Source organism: Dryobates pubescens, chromosome 13 (genome assembly GCF_014839835.1).
Source record: "Dryobates pubescens isolate bDryPub1 chromosome 13, bDryPub1.pri, whole genome shotgun sequence".
NCBI lineage: Eukaryota > Metazoa > Chordata > Aves > Piciformes > Picidae > Dryobates > Dryobates pubescens.
Window position 1 is genome coordinate 29,466,503 of NC_071624.1, and position 17,508 is coordinate 29,484,010.

Genomic DNA, 17,508 nt, shown 5'->3' on the forward strand with positions numbered 1-17,508 from the left:
GGTTTACTCTGAAAGCCACCCAGAGCAGTGCAAGACCTACATGCTCCAGGCTCCCACGTGGGCTGCAGCCCCCTGCAGCAGGGGTCCCCCTGCTCCTGCCCTCAGCCTCACCCAAAGGAGCCATCCTGAGTCCAGCTGGCTTTAGTCTTTATTTGGCATGGAGCAGCAGTGTGAGCCAGGCCATGCTTGGTGCCAGCCAGCAGCGTGGGCTGGAGGGGATCATTCACACACTCAGAGTGCATCAGGCAGCCCAGAGCAGAGGGCTGGGCTCTGGAGCAGCCACAGGGCTCATTCCTGAGCAGAGGCTGAGCAGATGCTGCCAAATGCAGATGAGGGCCCTTTGGCTCCCGTGGGACAGGTGTGAGCTGGATTCTCTCACTGGCCAGGCTGTGCTTTGAGCACCCACCCATCATGAGGGGCTGCTGCCCCCGGAGTCCCCACCGTCCCTGGTGCCAGTCAGTCTTTGCTGGTCATCAGCTTGATGACAATGCCAAGAGCAAACACTGCGAGGGCTGCGGCAACCGCCAGCACCCGCCGGATGATCAGCTCCTTGGTGACCATGGTGGTGGCTGGATGGGATGTGGCAAGTGTGGCTTCATGGGGCTCCAGCTGGTACCTTGGTCCCTCCATCTTGGTGATGCCCGTGAGCGTGACACCATTCTGTGCGTCCCATCCCGCTGCAAGGAGAATGAGGCAGCCTCACTGGGGGCTGCTGGGGGGATTGAAGGGTTTCTTGGGGGGTATTGTCTGAGGTCTGACAGCAGGTTATGAGCAGCCCAGAGCATGGAGATCTCCAGTCCTGATGGAGCTTCTGTGGGACCTGGTGTCTGCAAGGTGAGAACTGCCCAGGGTGCCCTGTCCCTCACCAGCCTCCATCACGCTCCCCAGCCCACCCTTGTGGTTACTGTTTTCTCAGTAACTGTGGGTGTCACCAGCACTATGCTGCACCCCCATTTCATGGGCTTGTTCCTGGATTATGTGAATCCTTAGGGAGCCTTCTTGGACCCAAACCCACCACCACCCAGCTCCTGGCCATACCTACGCAGCCCTGCACAACCGTGGCGGGGGGGTAAGCATGGGGCAGTGGGGCTGGCTCCGTGTCGGAGGGAAGCTCCTTGCAGGAGGGTTCAGGGCCTGGGCTCATCTCTGGCAGTGACTGGGTCACTCCTGCACGGCGCTGAGCCTGGGGAAGGGAAGATGCTGGATTTAGCACATGGAGCAGGAAATCCCCACGGAGGACAGGGTTGCCTCTTGCGGGGTTCATCTGTTTGGAAACGGCAGCTGAAAGATGGCTGAGAGAGATGCTGGCTGGTGTTTGGGCACCAGGTGGTGCTCAGGGCTGCAGGGCTGAGGTTCACCTCATCTGCTTTGAGCTTCATAACCCTGACCAAGGGTGGCACAAGGTGCAAAGAGAAGTCTGGAGGTCACTGAGTACACGTGGGAGCTGAGTGCAGGGATGTGGCCGCAGTCACGGGAGCACTGGGGTTTGGTTTGCTGGGGACTATGGACGACAGCCCTTGGCAGTGGAGCCCATGATGCTGCCTTATCCCTCCGTGGTCCCTGCCGAGGTACCGAGGCCCTACCCGCTGCAGAGTGCAGTGCCATGAGCACGCCGCCAGGAGCACAGGGGTTACCTCCTCGGCTGCCTTCCTCCAGTCCATGCGGCAGATGTAGACGATGAAGGAGGTGCAGAGGAGGCTGACACAGGCCAGCATGCCGAGCCACAGACCTGCAGAGGGCATGCCAGGGTCAGCCAGGTACCACGGCAGAGCAAACCCAACCGAGCTGGTGAGCCCAGAGAGGGAATGTCCCCGAGGTCAGCAGGGACGCAGGGATGGAGTGGATGTGGGTCTGTGCTGTGGGGCTGCCTGGCAGAGCTGGCAGTGGTTGCTTTTTCCCAGTGCAATTAAGAACTGTTGGTAGTTGCAGAGGCTACCCCAGTCCACCCCAGTGCGCCCAGCCCCAGCCAAGCAGGAGGGCAGAGCCAGGCAGGAGGGTCATGAGGAGCCGTGAGTGGAGCTGGGAGAGCTGTCTTCAAGAGGCTTAGGAACATGCAGAGCTGTGTGCCCTGGGGTCAGTACCTATGACTCCAATCCTGGCCACGAAGAGCAGCACGGCTGCCAGGGGCAGGCCCACACCATAGTAGCCCACGGCATTGAAAATGGCACCGAACTTCTGCTTGCCTATGCCTCTGAGCACCCCGCTGCAGGCACCCTGCGGGGGGAGACAGAGAGGGGCTGGGAGCAGGGCTGGGAGTGCTGCCTCTGCTGAATTCTAGCCTCTGCCATAGCTGGGGAACTGGTGAACCAGCCTGGTGATGAGCCAGCTCCTCGCCTCTGCCCAGTTATTTCTGTGTCCCTGCCCAGTGCTGTGGCTCATCATCTTTTTCTGCACGTGGTGTTTTCTAAGGGGTGATCCCAGGAGCTCTGCCGGGTCCTGGTCCACGTGCTGGTGCTCACCTGCAGCCTGAGGGACCCTCAGCTGACCTGCAGTGCTGCTGACCAGCACCCAAGGTCCCCTACCAAAACCCGCAGCATCCCCAGGGACTTACACACATGGCTTCAAACAAGTGGAAGACAACATAGATAGGTATGACCCAGGCCACCAAGTCGACAATCTCCCTGGGGACAGAGAAGAGACAACAATTGCTTTTGGGAACAAAGCTCCACACACCGAGGCGAGAAGCTGGGGCCACTCACTGCTCATTGGTGAAGATGTATCCCAGCATGTTCCTCGTGGCAGCTAGAATGGCCCCCACGGCTACACAACACACCCCTGGAAAGCAGAGCAGAGCGCTGAGCCCAGCCTGGCCGCGATGGGCAGCAGCTGACCGGAGAGCGCAGGGGTGAAGAGGGGACATGGGGGTGTGTCGCAGGCAGCAGACTGCAAACGCTGCCTGCTCCTGCTGTGCCTGGAAGGGGTCCAGCAAAGGCTTCCTGGCACAAGGGTGGCCTGACCTGTGCAGAGCAGGCTGGTGGAAGAGGATCTCTTGGCTGTCTCGATGTCGCCAGCACCCAATGCATTCCCCACCTGCACGCTGGCAGCTGTGCCAAGCCCCAGAGGGATCTGTAACCACAGGGCTGGGAGTCACCTCTGCCCCTGGATAACGAGGCCATCGCCGTGCCCAGCAATGGTGACAGCAGAGAAGGGGGACAGTGCTCAGGATTTAATTTAGAACATCTCCATAGGAAGGTAGGAAGGAGCAGGAAGAGGCTGAAGTGCAGTGGGGGAAGAGCAAGCTTTGCTGGAATTGATTTTGGCTGGGTGTCTGTCCCAGGGCTCTCCCTAGGGAACCCCCAGCCCTTACCATGAAAGCGACCACGGACACCTCGTAGATGATGGACTGTGCAGAGAGCTCTACGACGCTCAGCAGGCCTGGGGCAGAGGAGAGGGACAGCACTGGCTGTGGGTGCCTGCTGGAGAGCTGCTCTCAGCCACTGTGACTGCTACGGATGCCGCTCTGGCTCACACTCTGTCCACCTCCTTGCAGCACGCACCCCCCATCCACTGACCTATCAAGAAGCTCCCGATTTCGTAAGTCCACCACTCAATGCACATCATGAGCATGCTGGGGATAGCCAGGGCGGTGAAGCTGTCCCACTCCAGCAGGCACTCGCTGGACCAGCCTGCAGAGAGGAGAAATGTCCCTGTTGGATGACCAGACCAGCCACATGCTACATGTTCAAGAACATCCAAGACATTTAGAGGTGCCACTCCTCTCTGCAGAGCCACCAGGACAACACTCCTCAGCAGCATGTACACACTCTGCTGATGCCATCCTATGGGCCCCGGAGCAGTGCAAGCCTCAACTCATCTCTCCTGGGGCAGAGTGCCTGAGGACACCCTCGTGCTCGCGTCAGCGCTCATCCGGCTTCGGGGCTGACCCCTACCGAGGCTCAGAAAGTTTCATTTCTCCAGCATTAATGTTTCCTGCCCAGCAGGGTGCCCTGCCAGCGCTGGCACGTGGTGTGCTGCCACCAAAGCACCGCTCCCGGGGCGTACCGGCCCCAGGTTAATATTCCACCAGCAGGACTAACAAAATTCTCCTCGCGGATGGGGTGGAAGATTCACGAACGCTCGTGTAAAGCCAGAGGCAGCTGGGGAGGTGTCCTTACCTGCCCAGGTCTTCACGTGGAGTTTCCTGCCCACAATGTAGAGGAACAGGAAGATGGCTTGTGCGTACTGAGCGGCCGTGTTGGCCCAGGCAGACCCCCTGGAAGGACAGGAGCAAGGTCGTTGGCACCCTGTGCGTGCTGAGGGTGCCAGAGCACAGCGCCCTGCCGTGTCCCTGGGAGTGCCTGGCGGTGCTGACGTCCCCGAGGAGTCCCTTTCCTGTTGCCAGGTGTCCTATTTACCCCTCTGTGGGACGGGGATGTGCTACTCACGTGATGCCCAAGTGGAACACGTAGAGGAGGACACAGTTTGCGATCACATTGACGACGTTGCCAACGACCCCGCTCAGCACCAGCGGCCACATGATCATCTGCAAAGAGCAGGACATGGAGGCTGTGGTGCCTTCACAAAGGCTTCTGGAGAGAGGTGTGAAGGTCTCTGACAACTCCACACTTAGCAGCTTCCCCAAGCCAAAACAATCAAACTTCTGATGGTGTTTAGTGCTGGAAAAATGAATGTGTTGGAGGTAAACCCCTGACATGGGGATGTATGAAGGGAGGTCCATCGGCAGCTGTCTGTGGGATGGGTGATCTTCAGGGTCAAGGCTGCTCCACGGCATCCAGCATGGACAAGCAGCCACCAGCACCACCAGCAATGGTGAGCATGAAAACCCTGGGTGCATGGTTGGATCTGTGGGTGACCTTCCATGGCCATGGGGGCTGCAGGACCCACCTGGTTCTGCAAATATCTTGTCTCCAGGTTATACAGGAAAACAGCCTAGGAAAGGAAATCAGGGAGTGAGATGAGGCTGTGCTGATACAGTGGAGAAGAGGAGCAGGATGGTGGTTCCTGTGCCTGAATAGCACCCAGGATGCCCACAGGTACTCACCGGGAGAGCAGGGACAAAGGCCATCACATAGCGCTGGGTTAACCTGGGGGAACAGGAGAGGCACGGCTAAGGAGGGGCCACGGCAGCAGCCACCCTCCCTGCAGCCCCTCCGTGCCAGGAGGGACGAGGCAGTGGTGTCTGGGCCACGGCACCACCCGACCTGGAGACCTCGGGGTCCTGGCGGATGAGGAGCAGCAGCTGCTCGATGTTGATGAGGATGGCACAGCAGGGGAAGCAGCAGAGCAGGATGATGAGGGTGGCACGCTGCAGGATCACCCCCACACGCAGCAGGTTCTTGCTGCCATAGGTCTGCAGGGTGGGAGGACAGTGGTGAGCTCTGCTGTGCCGGCTGTACGCTAGCGCTGGAGGGGACAGGGATTCCCATGGAGCCACTCTGACCACCCTGGAGACCACCCAGGGGAGGGATTTGGTCCTTCAAGGGGAGCACAGAGCTGCTTGTGACAGGATTGCTGCTTGAGGACAAGCTTCTGCAGCTTTTAGGTGCAGCCAGGGCTCTGTGCAGGGCCTGGGCAGCAGCAGGTGATGCTGGAAAACCTCATGTCCCCAGGACAAGTTCCAGCATCTCTTACCCACCTGTGATATTAAGGTATCACATGCTGAAGACAAACCATAGCCTACAGAGATGGCAGTGACATTTATAACCTGGAAAGAGGAATTGGAAAACCAAAAAGCAGATGTGAGCACTGAAGATTAACAGGGAGGGAGAGAGGCTAAAGGAAACGTGGGAGTCTGAATTCTCCTCGGTCCTTGTCCACCTCCTTTCCCGTATCCCATCCCGGTGGCAGCTGGTGCCCAGCCCCGGGGCAGTCCCCAGGAATGCTTACAGCGATGGCCAGTGTGACAGAGGCCAGCTCGACTTTGCCCAGGTGGCCGCAGAATATGGAGCTGACCAGGTGTATGAGGAAGATCAGCAGCTGGATCAGGATCTAAGCGTGGGGAAGAGGCAAAGCGAAGGTCAGAGATGGAGGTGAGCAGGGGTGGCTGTGTTGAGGGAAGCTCTCTCTTCCCGTGGTCCTTACCAGTGGCCCCGCCAGCACCAGCAGCTTCTTCGTGTCCTCCCAAAAGTTGTCCGGGACCAGGCGCTGCAGCCCGTGGCGCTTCCTCCTGCTGCTGCGGGCGGGGGGCTCCTGCTGGCCATCGGCCGTGGCCTCCCTCAAGCCCTTCTCCTCAGGGGGGGTCGTCTGATTCATGCTGCCGCTCTGCCAGGGAGTGAAACAAGGCTCTTCCTCTGCACTCTGTTAAAACCTCTCTGCCAGGGTAAGCAATGTGTAACCACGGCAGAGTGAACTTCAGCCGGGGCCGGGCGAGCCAGCGGTGTGCTGCCGGCAGCGGCGTTGGTGATGGGCACTGTGGCCAGTGGGTCACGGCTGAGCAGCCCAGGAAGGGTCCTGTGGGCATCACGGGGAAGCCCAGAGGTGCAGTTCAAGGCTTGAGCCACGATACGGTCTGAACCTTCCCAAATTGCTCCCACGAGTCCTCCTACCTCTCTCACGCTTGGCTGCAGCGCTGCTGGCTGGGGGGCTGCAGGGGTGGGTTCCTCTGCCAGCGGTGCTGGAGGAGTCGTGGGGCCGTGTGCGGTCTCCCGTGAGCTGCTGCCGGCAGTGGCAGGGCCACTGCCTGACTCAGCCCCTCTCATCGCGGTGTGGTGGTGGCCAAAGCAAGCCGGCCCCATTGGCTCCAGCTGTCAGTACTGCAGAGTCGGGTTTCACTGGCAGGGCTCCACCAGGCCAAATATAGCATCCTGCCTTGGCCCACGCAGGGAAGGTGGAGAGGAGCTGCTGGTGTGGTGCAGATCTCCTGAACAGAGCAGGAGGGGGGCTGGGGTTGCCCATGGGGCAGAGCAATGCAGGCTTCCTACACCTCCCAGGCACTCATCCAAAACCTACTGGGATTCTGAGTGGGGCAGTCTGCAACATCCTCTCCACATATGTGCAGAGGCTGCTGAAGTCAGGGCTGATGCTGTTTCACACTCCTTTATGTCCCATCTTTTCCTTCCCAGCCCAACAGCAAGCAGCACCATGTGCCAGGAGAGCTGTGGCACAGACCAGACATGCATGGGATTTACCTCCAAGAGGTAGGTATGTGCCACACCACCAGGGTCTTGCTGCTGCCACATGCTCTGGGTCCTAAGGGGCTAAGTGCTGGGCAGCAGTGAGCAGGCAGCGCTGGGGCATTTGCTCCTTGGTGGCTCTGTAGGGTTGTGCACTTCATCAACCTCTCTGGTGTGGCTCAGCAATGGTGTAGGAACAATCAAGGTGCAAAGCCCCTGCTTTTGTACCTGAGGGGAGCAGCATGCTCCACAAGCACAGGAAAGTAAAGCCCAGGGGGTGGAGGCTATGCCTTCTACAAGCCCATCCTGCTGCACAAACCAGGCAGACTCCTCTCCTCCACCAGCTCAGTCATGCCAATGACCAGGGCCAGGCTCACACCACACTGACAGCTCAACATTTACTCAGAAAACTTTATTGTATCAAAATCTGTGCAAAGAAGAGTTGCTTTAGGCCCTGTGCCTGCCACACAGCAGGGAGAGCAGGGCCAGCAGCCAGCACCTAATGCCCCAGCAGCAGTCATAGGAGTCAGCCAACTTCCAACGACATCAGCCTGCCTCTGCGCTGCTGCAGCAGTAGCAAGTGGGTTCTGCCACACCAAGGTGCTAGTACAGAGGGGTGCTGTGGGCAGTAAGAACCTCTGCCCTTAGCAAATGGCACCGGCAAAAGCCCCCAGGACAGCAGCACACAATCCCCCTCTCCTTTTCGGGCCAGCCTCAGGATCCACTCCCACCTCTGCCAAGTGACATCCCAGAGCAGTGCAGGAGAGGAACCAGCTCTCGGGCACTCTCTCCCCTGGGTGGCACACCCTCACCCTCCTTTAAGAACACTGCATGTGGGATAAAACGTTGTGAGTTAACCAGAAACTGACCAAAGTGACTCTTTACAAGGAATTGAGGGGGACTTCCTTCCCCCACACCATTCTCCTGGGACTCCTGCTCTGAGCACAGCTCTCCAGTGTCCCTGGTTCTATCCCTTGCCAGCCAGCAGCCGCACCAGCAGGCCCACCAGCAGGACAGCCACGGCAGCAGCAGCAGCCAGCACCCGACGGATGAGCACAGCCTTCCACGCCACAGCAGGAGGAGCAGGGATGACAACCAGCTCCCCTTCTGTGATGAGCTGGTGGTCAGGTTGCCTCTCACCTCCCACCATGCTCTCAGGCAGGACCACAGTGTCCACGGTGTCTGTATCCACAGAGACGTAATCTGGGTAAGAGAAAGGTGAGTGCTGCAGGGAAGCTGAGTTCTAAAGTCAGAGGATCCCAGTCTGATGCTGCACAAACATCAGTGACAGTCCTCAGCATCCTTTTCCAAGGCTCAGGGAGACTGGAACATGTCACAGCAGAGTGGCAGGTGTTCCCAGGTAAGGCAGGTGCTGCCTGGCAGTCCAGGCTCTCTCCTGGAGCAGCCAAGGACAGTGACAATGGAGTACTCTGTACCCCATTACTAAGTATGTCAGCACTAAGTGCCGCTGGCCTGGGACCACCACCAGCCCCTCTACTCTTCCCAGTCTCCTGGGCCTGCAGGACAGACATGGCTGCCCCAAGTCTGGAAGAAGGGCTGGGTGAAGAACTCAGGCTCCCTCCCTGTTGTCAGTCTGGTTACATACCCACAGCAGATGCTTTGTTAGCAGCTGGGCCATTTGAGTTCACATCTTCCAGCTGTTTTTTCAGTCCAGCTCGGACCTGAGCCTAAAAACACGTGCAAGAGTTGCTCTTCCCAGAAGCGGGTGTCCTGCCCAGCCAAGCAAACCTGAGCCTCTTCCCTCAGCTCACCCAAAGCAAGCACATGCAGCACCAGATTGCCCCTCTACTACAGGACAGGGATAGATCCAGTTGCCCTTTTGCCTCCCCCCAGAGAGCTGTGGCATTGTGCAGGGACAGGAGCTCAATACCTGTCACAAGTCTCACCTCTTCTGCAGCTTTCTTCCAGTCCATGCGCATGACGAAAGTGAAGAAGGAAAGGGCTTGCAAAGAGATGCAAACAATCATCCCCACCCAGAGACCTGCAGCAATGGAGAGGTAACTCAGGGAGGGCTTGAGGAAAGCCTGCTTTTGCCAAAATTCCTGTGTGGCCTGCCCTGGGTGACTCTGCTCTGCCAGGGGGGGTTGGACTCAGACCTTGGAGGTCCCATCCTACCCTTGACATTCTTTGATTGTGTGATTCTAGTGGGCTCAGATTATTGTCCCATGTCTAACCCAGTTTCAGTGGAAGAGGAGAGGAAACAGCTCCTGAGGGGTCCTATGCTGGGAACAAACCTGGACATGCTGGGACATTTCAGCCCTTTTTGATAGAGGTTACTCACAGCCTCAGCTCAACACCTCAGTGTGCAATCCAGTCCCACCCCTACAAAGGAAGACCTGAGCACAAGTTCCAGGGCTGAGTTCAGGGTGCAGGGTTTGGCCCAGCAGCAGTGCTGGCAGCTCGTGATGCCAGCTGGAGGCCACACGTACCTAAGACCCCCATCTTAGCTGCAAACATCAGGGAGAGGCCGATGGGCAGGCCGATGGCATAGTAGCCGACAGCGTTGGCGATGGCACCGACCTTCTGCTTGCCGGTGCCCCGCAGCACCCCGCCACAGGTCGCCTAGGGAAAGGAAGCAGAGCCATCCATACATGGAAGCATAGCACAGGCTATGGAAGCTGCCACCACAGGAGCTCAGGGGTATGGCACAGATCTGTGAAGAGCTGGGACTCAACAATCTTAAAGGTCCTTTCCAACCAAGTCCCTAGGGGAACCCTCTTGGAAAGCCAAGGGGAACCAGAGCCACAGCACAGAACTTTTATCGTTCCAGCTGCCAGCCAAGGCACAGAACACAGAGCTGGCTGCAGACACCAAGAGACATGCCAGCAGACCCCACAGTGCATTCCACACTGCCTGGGTCCCTTTCCCAGAAGGATGACAGGAGGAGACATGCTGGAATCACTGTCTAATGAGCTGTATGAGCTGGGAATAGCTGATGGCTCTGAAGGTCCAGCTCTGACAAGCTAACGAAAAGATGAAGCCTTGCCAGGAGAAAAGAGGGAGAAAGCACTGGCAGCAATGCCAGTGGGCAACTATAAGCACAGGGGATGCTGAGGAGCTATAGGTAATGAAAGCAGCTGCTTGGACAGTTGATCAGTTTGCTTCTCTATCATTTTAACAGATGAAGAATGAGTTACAGGCAGCTTTGCACTCTCCACTGCACCCCAGCCTGCAGCCAGGAATCACTCCATGCTCTGCAATACTCACTGCTGTTGCATCAAACAAGTGGAATGGAGCAAAGATGACCATGACTTTGGACACCAAGGCAACGATCTCCCTGTTGGGAAGAGGTACACACCAGTCAGGCAAAGCAGCACAGCCAAGGAACTCTGGTTCTGACCTATCTCCCTCAGCCAGCTGCAAAGCCTGAACCCAGCCCATGAGACTTGAGGGGATGTGTGTGGCTTGGGTACCACCATCATAGTGTCCCTGGGTCAGCAGCATCTCTCCTGCCCAGTGACACCAGGCAGGAAGAAGGAATGTTTGGGCAACATGTTTGCCAGAGGGAGCAGCTTCTGAGCAGCTCCTGGGATACAAGTCACACCCTCCAAGAACAGTCACCTGTCATTGGTGAAGATGTATCCCACCACATCCTTCAGGGTTCCTAGCAAGACTGCAACCACCACAGCAAAAACTTCTGGGGAAAAAAAGCAGCAGTTGTCAAATTGCTTTTCTCAAGGACAGTACATCCTGCCCCTGACCTGGGCTCACACTTCAGGGGCTTCCTGTGATGGAGACAGGACTTGGCTGACCTCCAACTGATACTGCAGTAGAGGACAAGTCTGTTTTCCTCCCTTTCTCTTCAGATACAGGGCTCCCATTAACAGATACAGCATCTGGCAGTACCAGTGCTCTCACCTCTACCTTCTGGAGGTGGAGGACAGAACACTCAATTGCATGTTCAACTACCAGAGCCTTTGCACCAGGCTCCTAACAGAAAAGAGGAGCCAGAGTCTCATCTTCCCTACCCAGTGGGTTCCAAACAAGTGGGTCTGGGTTCCCAGGGGGAGTTCCCAGCCCTGTGAGAGGGGAACTGAAGCATTTGCTGATAATTGCCCTTTATTCCCTTCTGCAGGACCTGGGCTGACCTGCGCACAGCAGCGCGGTGATGCAGGAGGTCTTGGCTTGCACAGCATCCCCGGATCCCAAGGCATTGCCCACTCTGACACTTGCAGCCACGCTGAAGCCCACAGGCACCTGAGCAGCAGGAGACAAGGAGGAGGTGAGTGACAACAGCCTGCAGTAATTCTCTTCTTCCTCAGCAGAGAATTTAGGGCAAGTTGGCATTGCTATAGTAAAGGGATTTTCCATCTGCAGCCCACTCCTGGGCGTGCAGCTGCACAGCAGGTTTGAGAGTCACCACCTGCTTGGCACCATCTCCAGATTCCCAGCCCTGCTTCCCTCCTCAGCCTCAGGGCCACTGTTTGTGGGATCCTCCCAGGATGCCAGTTTAATACAGCCAGCCCTTACCATGTACGCTGCAGAGGAGAGCTCATAGATGACAGACTGTGCACCCAGCTCCACCACACTGAGCAGCCCTGGAAAAGATTCACCAGTTTGCTCATTAGCTCAGAACTAAAACTTCTCCTTTGCTGACAAGCAGGCAGTGACTACTGGGTTCCCATGTAACACATGCAGCATCCTGCAGGAAAGGAGGCTGCTCATAGAAGGTGCCCTGGGGACACACTCAAGAGTCAGCCCTGGCAGGAAGATCATCTGTTGAACCAGAGGAAAAAGAGGATTTGGACTCACCTGCCAAGAAGCTGCCAATCTCAAAAGTCCACCATTCAATACACATCATGAGCATGCCAGGAACTGCCAGATGGATAAAGGAGCCCCAGTCTAGGAGGCAGTCCCTTGTCCAACCTGCAATAATGAGGAGGTGAAGCAGAATGAATGCATGTTCTCACTCTCTTCCCCCTAAGAGAAATGATATGCTCTTCTGCATGCTCTCTGAGGACAATCACCACCACAGCTCACAAGGTATCAGCCAAGTCTTGCTGCTGTACAATGCTGCATTCCTGAGATGGGATGAGCAACAAGAATGAGCTTGGTGCTACAGTAAAGGTGCTGAGGCCACGGCTACAGCACCTCTGTGCTGTGAGGGAGTGGTAATCCCTTTGTCAGGTGGCTGATGAGAGTGCCAAATTCCCAGGGCCAGACATTGCTATCTTGGAGGATTAAGCTATGAACGGTACCTCCCCAGGTCTCCACATGGATCTTCTTCCACCACACATAAAGGAAGAGGAGAATGGCCTGGGTGTACTGAGAAACTGTGTTAGCCCAGGCAGAGCCCCTGGGGAGAGAGACAGGCAGGTTATAAAAGACATCCTCCCCAACCTCCTCAGCTACAGCAGGAGAAACCTGGTGGCACCCATACACGCCTTGCTGCAGATATGGGGCAGCTCCCTCCAGCCTCATCTCTCCAGGCTGCTTGGCTGAGGGCAGAGCATGGCAGAACTGGCACCCAGGACACCTCCCACAGGCCTGAGCAAACCCCTGCACCCAGGGAGAGGCTGTCACCACCTCTGCTCACACTTACACCATGCCCAGCTTCAGTGCATAAAGGAAGAAGGCGTTCATGGCCACATTGAGGATGTTGGCTGCAATCCCTGTCAACACCTGAGGCAAAATGATCCCCTGGAAGCCAAGGAGAGACTTTGGAGTTTGCTTCCCCAGCAGTGCCCAAGCCCCATCCAGTGAACAAATCAATGCCCAAGGAGAAAGCCAGGAAAGCAGATCCTGTCTCAGGTAAAGCTGGATTGTGTTAGACCTCAGAAGGCAGCATGCAGGGCTCAGGAGCTGATGCAATCAACTTGATGCAGAGCTGGGAGGCAGCAATGGGGAAACAGAGCCAACTAAGGGTGGCTCCCATCAGCTCTACCTGCCCTGCAGGGCTTGGCTGGGGGCTGTGCATCACACAGCTTTCCCCAGGACAGGATGAACTTAGATCCCCAACTTTATCCAAGCTCCTAGGAATACCTTTAATCTGTGGTCCAGAACCTGGCTAGTTATACAATACCTGACTTAGTAAATATCTCGTCTGCAGCTGGTACAGGAACGCCGCCTGCAAAAGTCAGGATTCATTTCATCAGCACCACCACACTCTGGGTCAGCAGCCAGCTACTGTTCACCACTCACAGACAGGTCCTTCCCTCAGCTTTTCCCATTGCTTTCTCAGGATGCCCCATCCAGACACACTGCCCAACACCCTGCTTCTCTGCTCTGGTTGAAGCACTGCCTGCACCCAAAGTTGAAAGTAACAAAAAGCACCTCCCATTCCTGCTGGGCAGAGAGAGATCAGTCTCCATATGGGAAACCTATCAGCACAAGAAAGCCTGGAAAACCTGGAAGAAAGGATTTACCTGCAGCCCCTGTTCCCCAAGGTACTGCTCCCTGGCTTTGAGGAAGCAGAGTAAAGCCAGGAGCACAGCAGCTGTGAGTATGTGCTAACAGCAAGGTGCAACCTTTATCTCAGAGCTCTGAGTGAGCCCTAGAGCCTCTGGTTCCAATGTCCATCGTCAGTTATGTGCTGTGCAGAGACTGCTGTGCAGTCAAAGCCTTTGCATGGTAAGAGCATGTTTGCTGGGCCAGAAGCTGCTGGCCAGAGCACATCTGTTAAGGGCCAAGATCAAGGGGCACATTGCAAAACCCTAACCCCATGCTGCTCTGTGATCTACACAGAGAAGACCCTCCCTCCTTTCATATGATGTTAGTGAGGGATAGAGAGCTTCTAACAGCTTTAGCAACAACTTACAGGAAGAGCTGGAATAAAGATCATCACGTAGACTTGAGTTAACCTGGAAGGAGAGTTGTTTCCTCAGTTAACAATACAGCAAAGCAAGAGCCAAGCCAAGCAGCATTGCACTCAAGCTCCACAGAGCTTTGATTTCAACACTACATGGCAGCCCAGCCAAAAGCCTGGTCCAGAAGGGGCTTGACCTCATCCCTGACCTGGAGACCTCGGGGTCCTGCCGGATGAGCAGGAGGATCTGCTCGGTGTTGATGAAGAGGGCCCAGCAAGGGAAGCAGCACAGCAGCAGGATGAGGATTGCCCGCTGCAGGATGGTGCCCACCTGCTTCAGGTTCTTGCCACCATATGTCTGAGCCAAGAGAGAAGACCCAGGGGAGTGTTAACAGGGAACCAAAGGGGCTGTACAGATGCTCAGAACCCAGGGCAGCAAGGGGCTGACTCAATGCATTTCCCACGCCCTAGAGTGGCTAATGCCAGGCTGGTTGGGTTTAACTGGCTCTCAGGTGAGTCTCACAGCCCTTTGCTGTCCAGGCATGACCAGGGCTCCTTGGGAGCTGCAGGGAAGGAGCAGGCTCCAGCCATGCTGGCTGTAAGCTGCCACCCTTCCACCCTTTGTGCCCAGATCACACTGCACAGGGGGCAAGACACCAACTGAAGCCCATCAGGCAGGGTTCAGTCAGGAAAGGAGGAGCTGCGACTGACCTGGGACATGAGGGTGTCGCATGCTGAGGCTAAACCAGACCCGATGGAGATGCCTGTCACATTGATAACCTGCAGGAGAAACAAGGGACTTTGGTTCCAAGGGAGTGTGGCAGGGCAGTTGGCACAAAGCACTGTCCCTCCCAACTGGGTGGGGAGGCAGTTCTGCTACAAGGTTTTGGTCAGTGTCCAGCCCTTCACTGTTTTTCAGAATAACACATTCTTATTACTAAATAGTCTGTTCTCTCCTCTGCTGTGGAAAAGGATCTTCCAGCAAGAGGTAAATATCTAAAGGACCACAAACAGTGCTGCTCCCAGCCACGTGCACACCTCCAGCTCAGGCAGGTCCGGAGAGCTGGTCACAGGCTCCAGCTCCCTGCCCAGGCCACTGACTGCTCAGTTCCCATCTCTTGCCTGAGCTCACAGGAAAGAACATTTTGGTGGGTACCATGTTCACATTGCATCAGGCTGTGCTTACACACAGGGTCCTCACATACACAGCCCTACAGGTTTTGGGTTCTTTCTTCTTTTTTGATGACACTTAATTTGTCTGTTTTAAATCAAAAGGGAATCAGAGCAATACATACAGACACCGCCAGTGTCACAGCATCCAGCTCAGCTTTCCCCAGGTGACCACAGAAGATGGAGCTGACCACACTGATCAGAAGCCCCAGCAGCTGGGCAACAAACTAGGAAGGGAGGAGAAGAAGATGGTAAAGTAAGTACCCACTAGAGCTTGAGGAACATCAACCTCCCCCCAGGAGTTGGACTATGAATATCTGGGTTTCCTGCTGTCAGCACAGTGTCTTGCTTTGAAGCCTGGGCTCTGCTGTCCTGGGAACCCATCCCTGCTCACCAGTGACAGCTGGGGCAGAGAAGGCAGCTCTAAGACTCATGCAGGCTCTCAGTGGCTTTGTCTTCCAAAGAAGACCTCTACCTGACCTGTGGTATTTTGGTGTTAGGCAGCCAACACAGATGACCTTGTTTGTGTGGGGCTTAACGGCTTCACTAGAAATCCTCTTTTCCAGGAGGAAAGATGCAGAGAGAGGGAAAAGAAAAAAATCCTAATGCTTTTCCACACTTCTGTGTGACTGGGGAAAACTTCTCTCTCAAACTGCATGGTCCTCTCCTTGTGGAGAGACGTCAGGGCCGGCATGCTTGTTCCTCATCAGGCTACAGCAAGGCTAATGATGCTGTAGCAGAGATTATACTCCAGACCTCATTTCCAGACCTCATTTTCCCTTGGCAAGAGGACAGCTCCTCCACAAGTGTCCAAGGCACGAAACTGTGCCACAGCCAGAACCAGAGGGCAGGAGTTAGAAACATTTATACCCTCTAAGGGATGGGTACAGCTGGGGACCCTGCCCAGGGCCTGCTCACACTCCTTTACTCCCAGCAGTTGGCAAGCTGAGTGCCCAGTGCTGCTGGGGAATCAGCTCCTGTGGGGTCAGAGGAAGAACAGAATAGAAACTTACTCCTCTTCAGACCTCTTGCTGCTGCCTGCAGATGCAGTCCTCCTGCCAAGCCTGGGCATGTTTGACCTGCTGCTCTGAGTAATTCCCACAGGAGGGATTTGTACCTCCATGGTTGTTCTAGCAGAGGGTTTGAGGTGAAACAGGCATTAACTAATGACAGCTACAGGTTTGGTTTTGAGGTTCTCTGCACACAAAGAAGCAGGCTCTGCCATAGCTGGAAGGGTTGAGGGAACTGAGCTAGGGCTGATGTGTTCAGCTACAGAAACTGAAACCTATCCCTACTTCCTTTGCCGCTTGATCACAGCAGGTCAGTGCTTTGATGTCAAGGAGGACCTCTTTGAGAAGTTTGTCAGTTGGTACTTATTTACTGGATAGAGTAGAAAATTCAAAGCACAGAACTTCACAGAGAATGGCTTCAGGCCAGGGCTGTGGTGCATGCTCCCCTACGTGGAAGCCTCTGCAGACTGTGCTCCGTGCTGCTCCATTGGTTCCTGGCTACCAAAAGGCACATCTCTTTCCAGGCTAACCGCCGCCCAGGGAGGACGTCCAAGCAGAGAGCCACAGGCTGCCTTTGCACCCAGCATCTACTGAAGAGCTGGCCTCAAGCAAGACAACTTGCTTATCACCCAAGGGCAGTGTAAGGGTTTCCCAGAGCAGAGAGTTCAGCCCTCTCCGCAAGCCCACCACCCTTCTTGTAAAGCCCCGCTGCAGCAAGAGGCGTGGACCAAGCTGGACAGCACCAGGGATTCCTGTAGCAAAGCCTGGGCACGTGGGTGATAACCGAGCAGGGAATGGTGGCTGTGCCGCTCCAGCTGTGCCCCCAGAAGGCAGGGACTGCGAGAAGGGAGGCACCGGGACCAGGCTGGCCCCCGGACGGGCGGGGAGGGAACGGGAGGTGAAACCCCGGGTCGCGGAATGGGTACGAAGTGACAGCACAGCCGGGGTAGGGCTCAGCCGGGCCCCGGGATCTCCTCCCCAGCCCGGGGCACTCGGGGCACGCTGCTAGGCTCCGGCTCCTGACCTCAGCACCGCGGCCGTTCTCCCCCACTCGCCCTCCCGCGCCGGCCGGGCGGGCCCCGGCCCTGTCGCCCCCTCCCTGGCCCCATCTCTCACCACCGGCCCCGCCAGCCGGGCTAGCGCGCAGCTCTCCCGCCGGGCGCCCGCGGGCAGGAGGCGCCGGATGCCCCGCAGGCACCGCGCCGCTACCGCTGCTGTTGCTGCCGCCGCCATGCGCCGCGCTGCCGCCCGCTCGCCCGCCTTATGGTACGGCCCGGGCCGGCTCCCCGCCCCCGGGGGCGCGGGGCTGCCGGCTGTGGGCGGTGCACCGTAGCACGGCATGGCGAGGGCAGGGTCCCCTCCGGGCAGAGGCTTAGGGCTGAAGACCCTACCCCGCCCACACCACCCCTCAACACCACCACCTCCCCACCCCCACCAATCTTCGTGCTGCAGATAAGGTTCAGGGACCGCTCCGTGGGGAGGTGGAGCT

General features: G+C 56.8%; 2 protein-coding genes across 2 annotated transcripts; both read right to left on the bottom strand.

Moving 5' to 3' along the window:
• Nucleotides 1-131: 131 nt before the first annotated feature.
• LOC104302806 (multidrug and toxin extrusion protein 2) lies at nt 132-6,274 on the bottom strand. Its single transcript, XM_009903357.2, has 17 exons — nt 6,043-6,274; nt 5,848-5,949; nt 5,597-5,665; nt 5,163-5,311; nt 5,003-5,045; nt 4,846-4,890; nt 4,386-4,483; nt 4,116-4,213; nt 3,513-3,626; nt 3,308-3,375; nt 2,958-3,066; nt 2,700-2,775; nt 2,552-2,621; nt 2,082-2,214; nt 1,635-1,729; nt 1,039-1,183; nt 132-677 (listed from the first exon to the last, which is right to left on the bottom strand). Exons 1-17 carry the CDS (start codon nt 6,211-6,213, stop codon nt 457-459), a joined length of 1,806 nt encoding a protein of 601 aa, XP_009901659.2. The 5' UTR covers nt 6,214-6,274; the 3' UTR covers nt 132-456.
• Nucleotides 6,275-7,733: 1,459 nt separating this feature from the next.
• On the bottom strand, nt 7,734-17,360 carry SLC47A1 (solute carrier family 47 member 1). The gene is made up of 17 exons (XM_054167006.1): nt 17,136-17,360; nt 15,135-15,236; nt 14,551-14,619; nt 14,049-14,197; nt 13,852-13,894; nt 13,117-13,161; nt 12,637-12,734; nt 12,293-12,390; nt 11,847-11,960; nt 11,565-11,632; nt 11,183-11,291; nt 10,656-10,731; nt 10,302-10,371; nt 9,524-9,656; nt 8,981-9,075; nt 8,680-8,761; nt 7,734-8,276 (listed from the first exon to the last, which is right to left on the bottom strand). Exons 1-17 carry the CDS (start codon nt 17,358-17,360, stop codon nt 8,041-8,043), a joined length of 1,812 nt encoding a protein of 603 aa, XP_054022981.1. The 3' UTR covers nt 7,734-8,040.
• Between the last annotated feature and the right edge of the window lie 148 nt (nt 17,361-17,508).

Excerpts from the sequence above, each read along its gene's own strand:
- LOC104302806 (XM_009903357.2), bottom strand. The coding sequence starts at position 6,213 with ATGAATCAGACGACCCCCCCTGAGGAGAAGGGCTTGAGGGAGGCCACG. Across the intron at positions 5,666-5,847 it reads CTGTCACACTGGCCATCGCT|GTTATAAATGTCACTGCCAT; the intron begins GTAAGCATTCCT and ends TCCTCTTTCCAG. Across the intron at positions 3,627-4,115 it reads CCACGTGAAGACCTGGGCAG|GCTGGTCCAGCGAGTGCCTG; the intron begins GTAAGGACACCT and ends TCCTCTCTGCAG.
- SLC47A1 (XM_054167006.1), bottom strand. The coding sequence starts at position 17,360 with ATGCCGTGCTACGGTGCACCGCCCACAGCCGGCAGCCCCGCGCCCCCG. Across the intron at positions 10,732-11,182 it reads CACCGCGCTGCTGTGCGCAG|AAGTTTTTGCTGTGGTGGTT; the intron begins GTCAGCCCAGGT and ends TTTTTTCCCCAG. Across the intron at positions 9,657-10,301 it reads ACTTGTTTGATGCAACAGCA|GCGACCTGTGGCGGGGTGCT; the intron begins GTGAGTATTGCA and ends TCCTTTCCCTAG.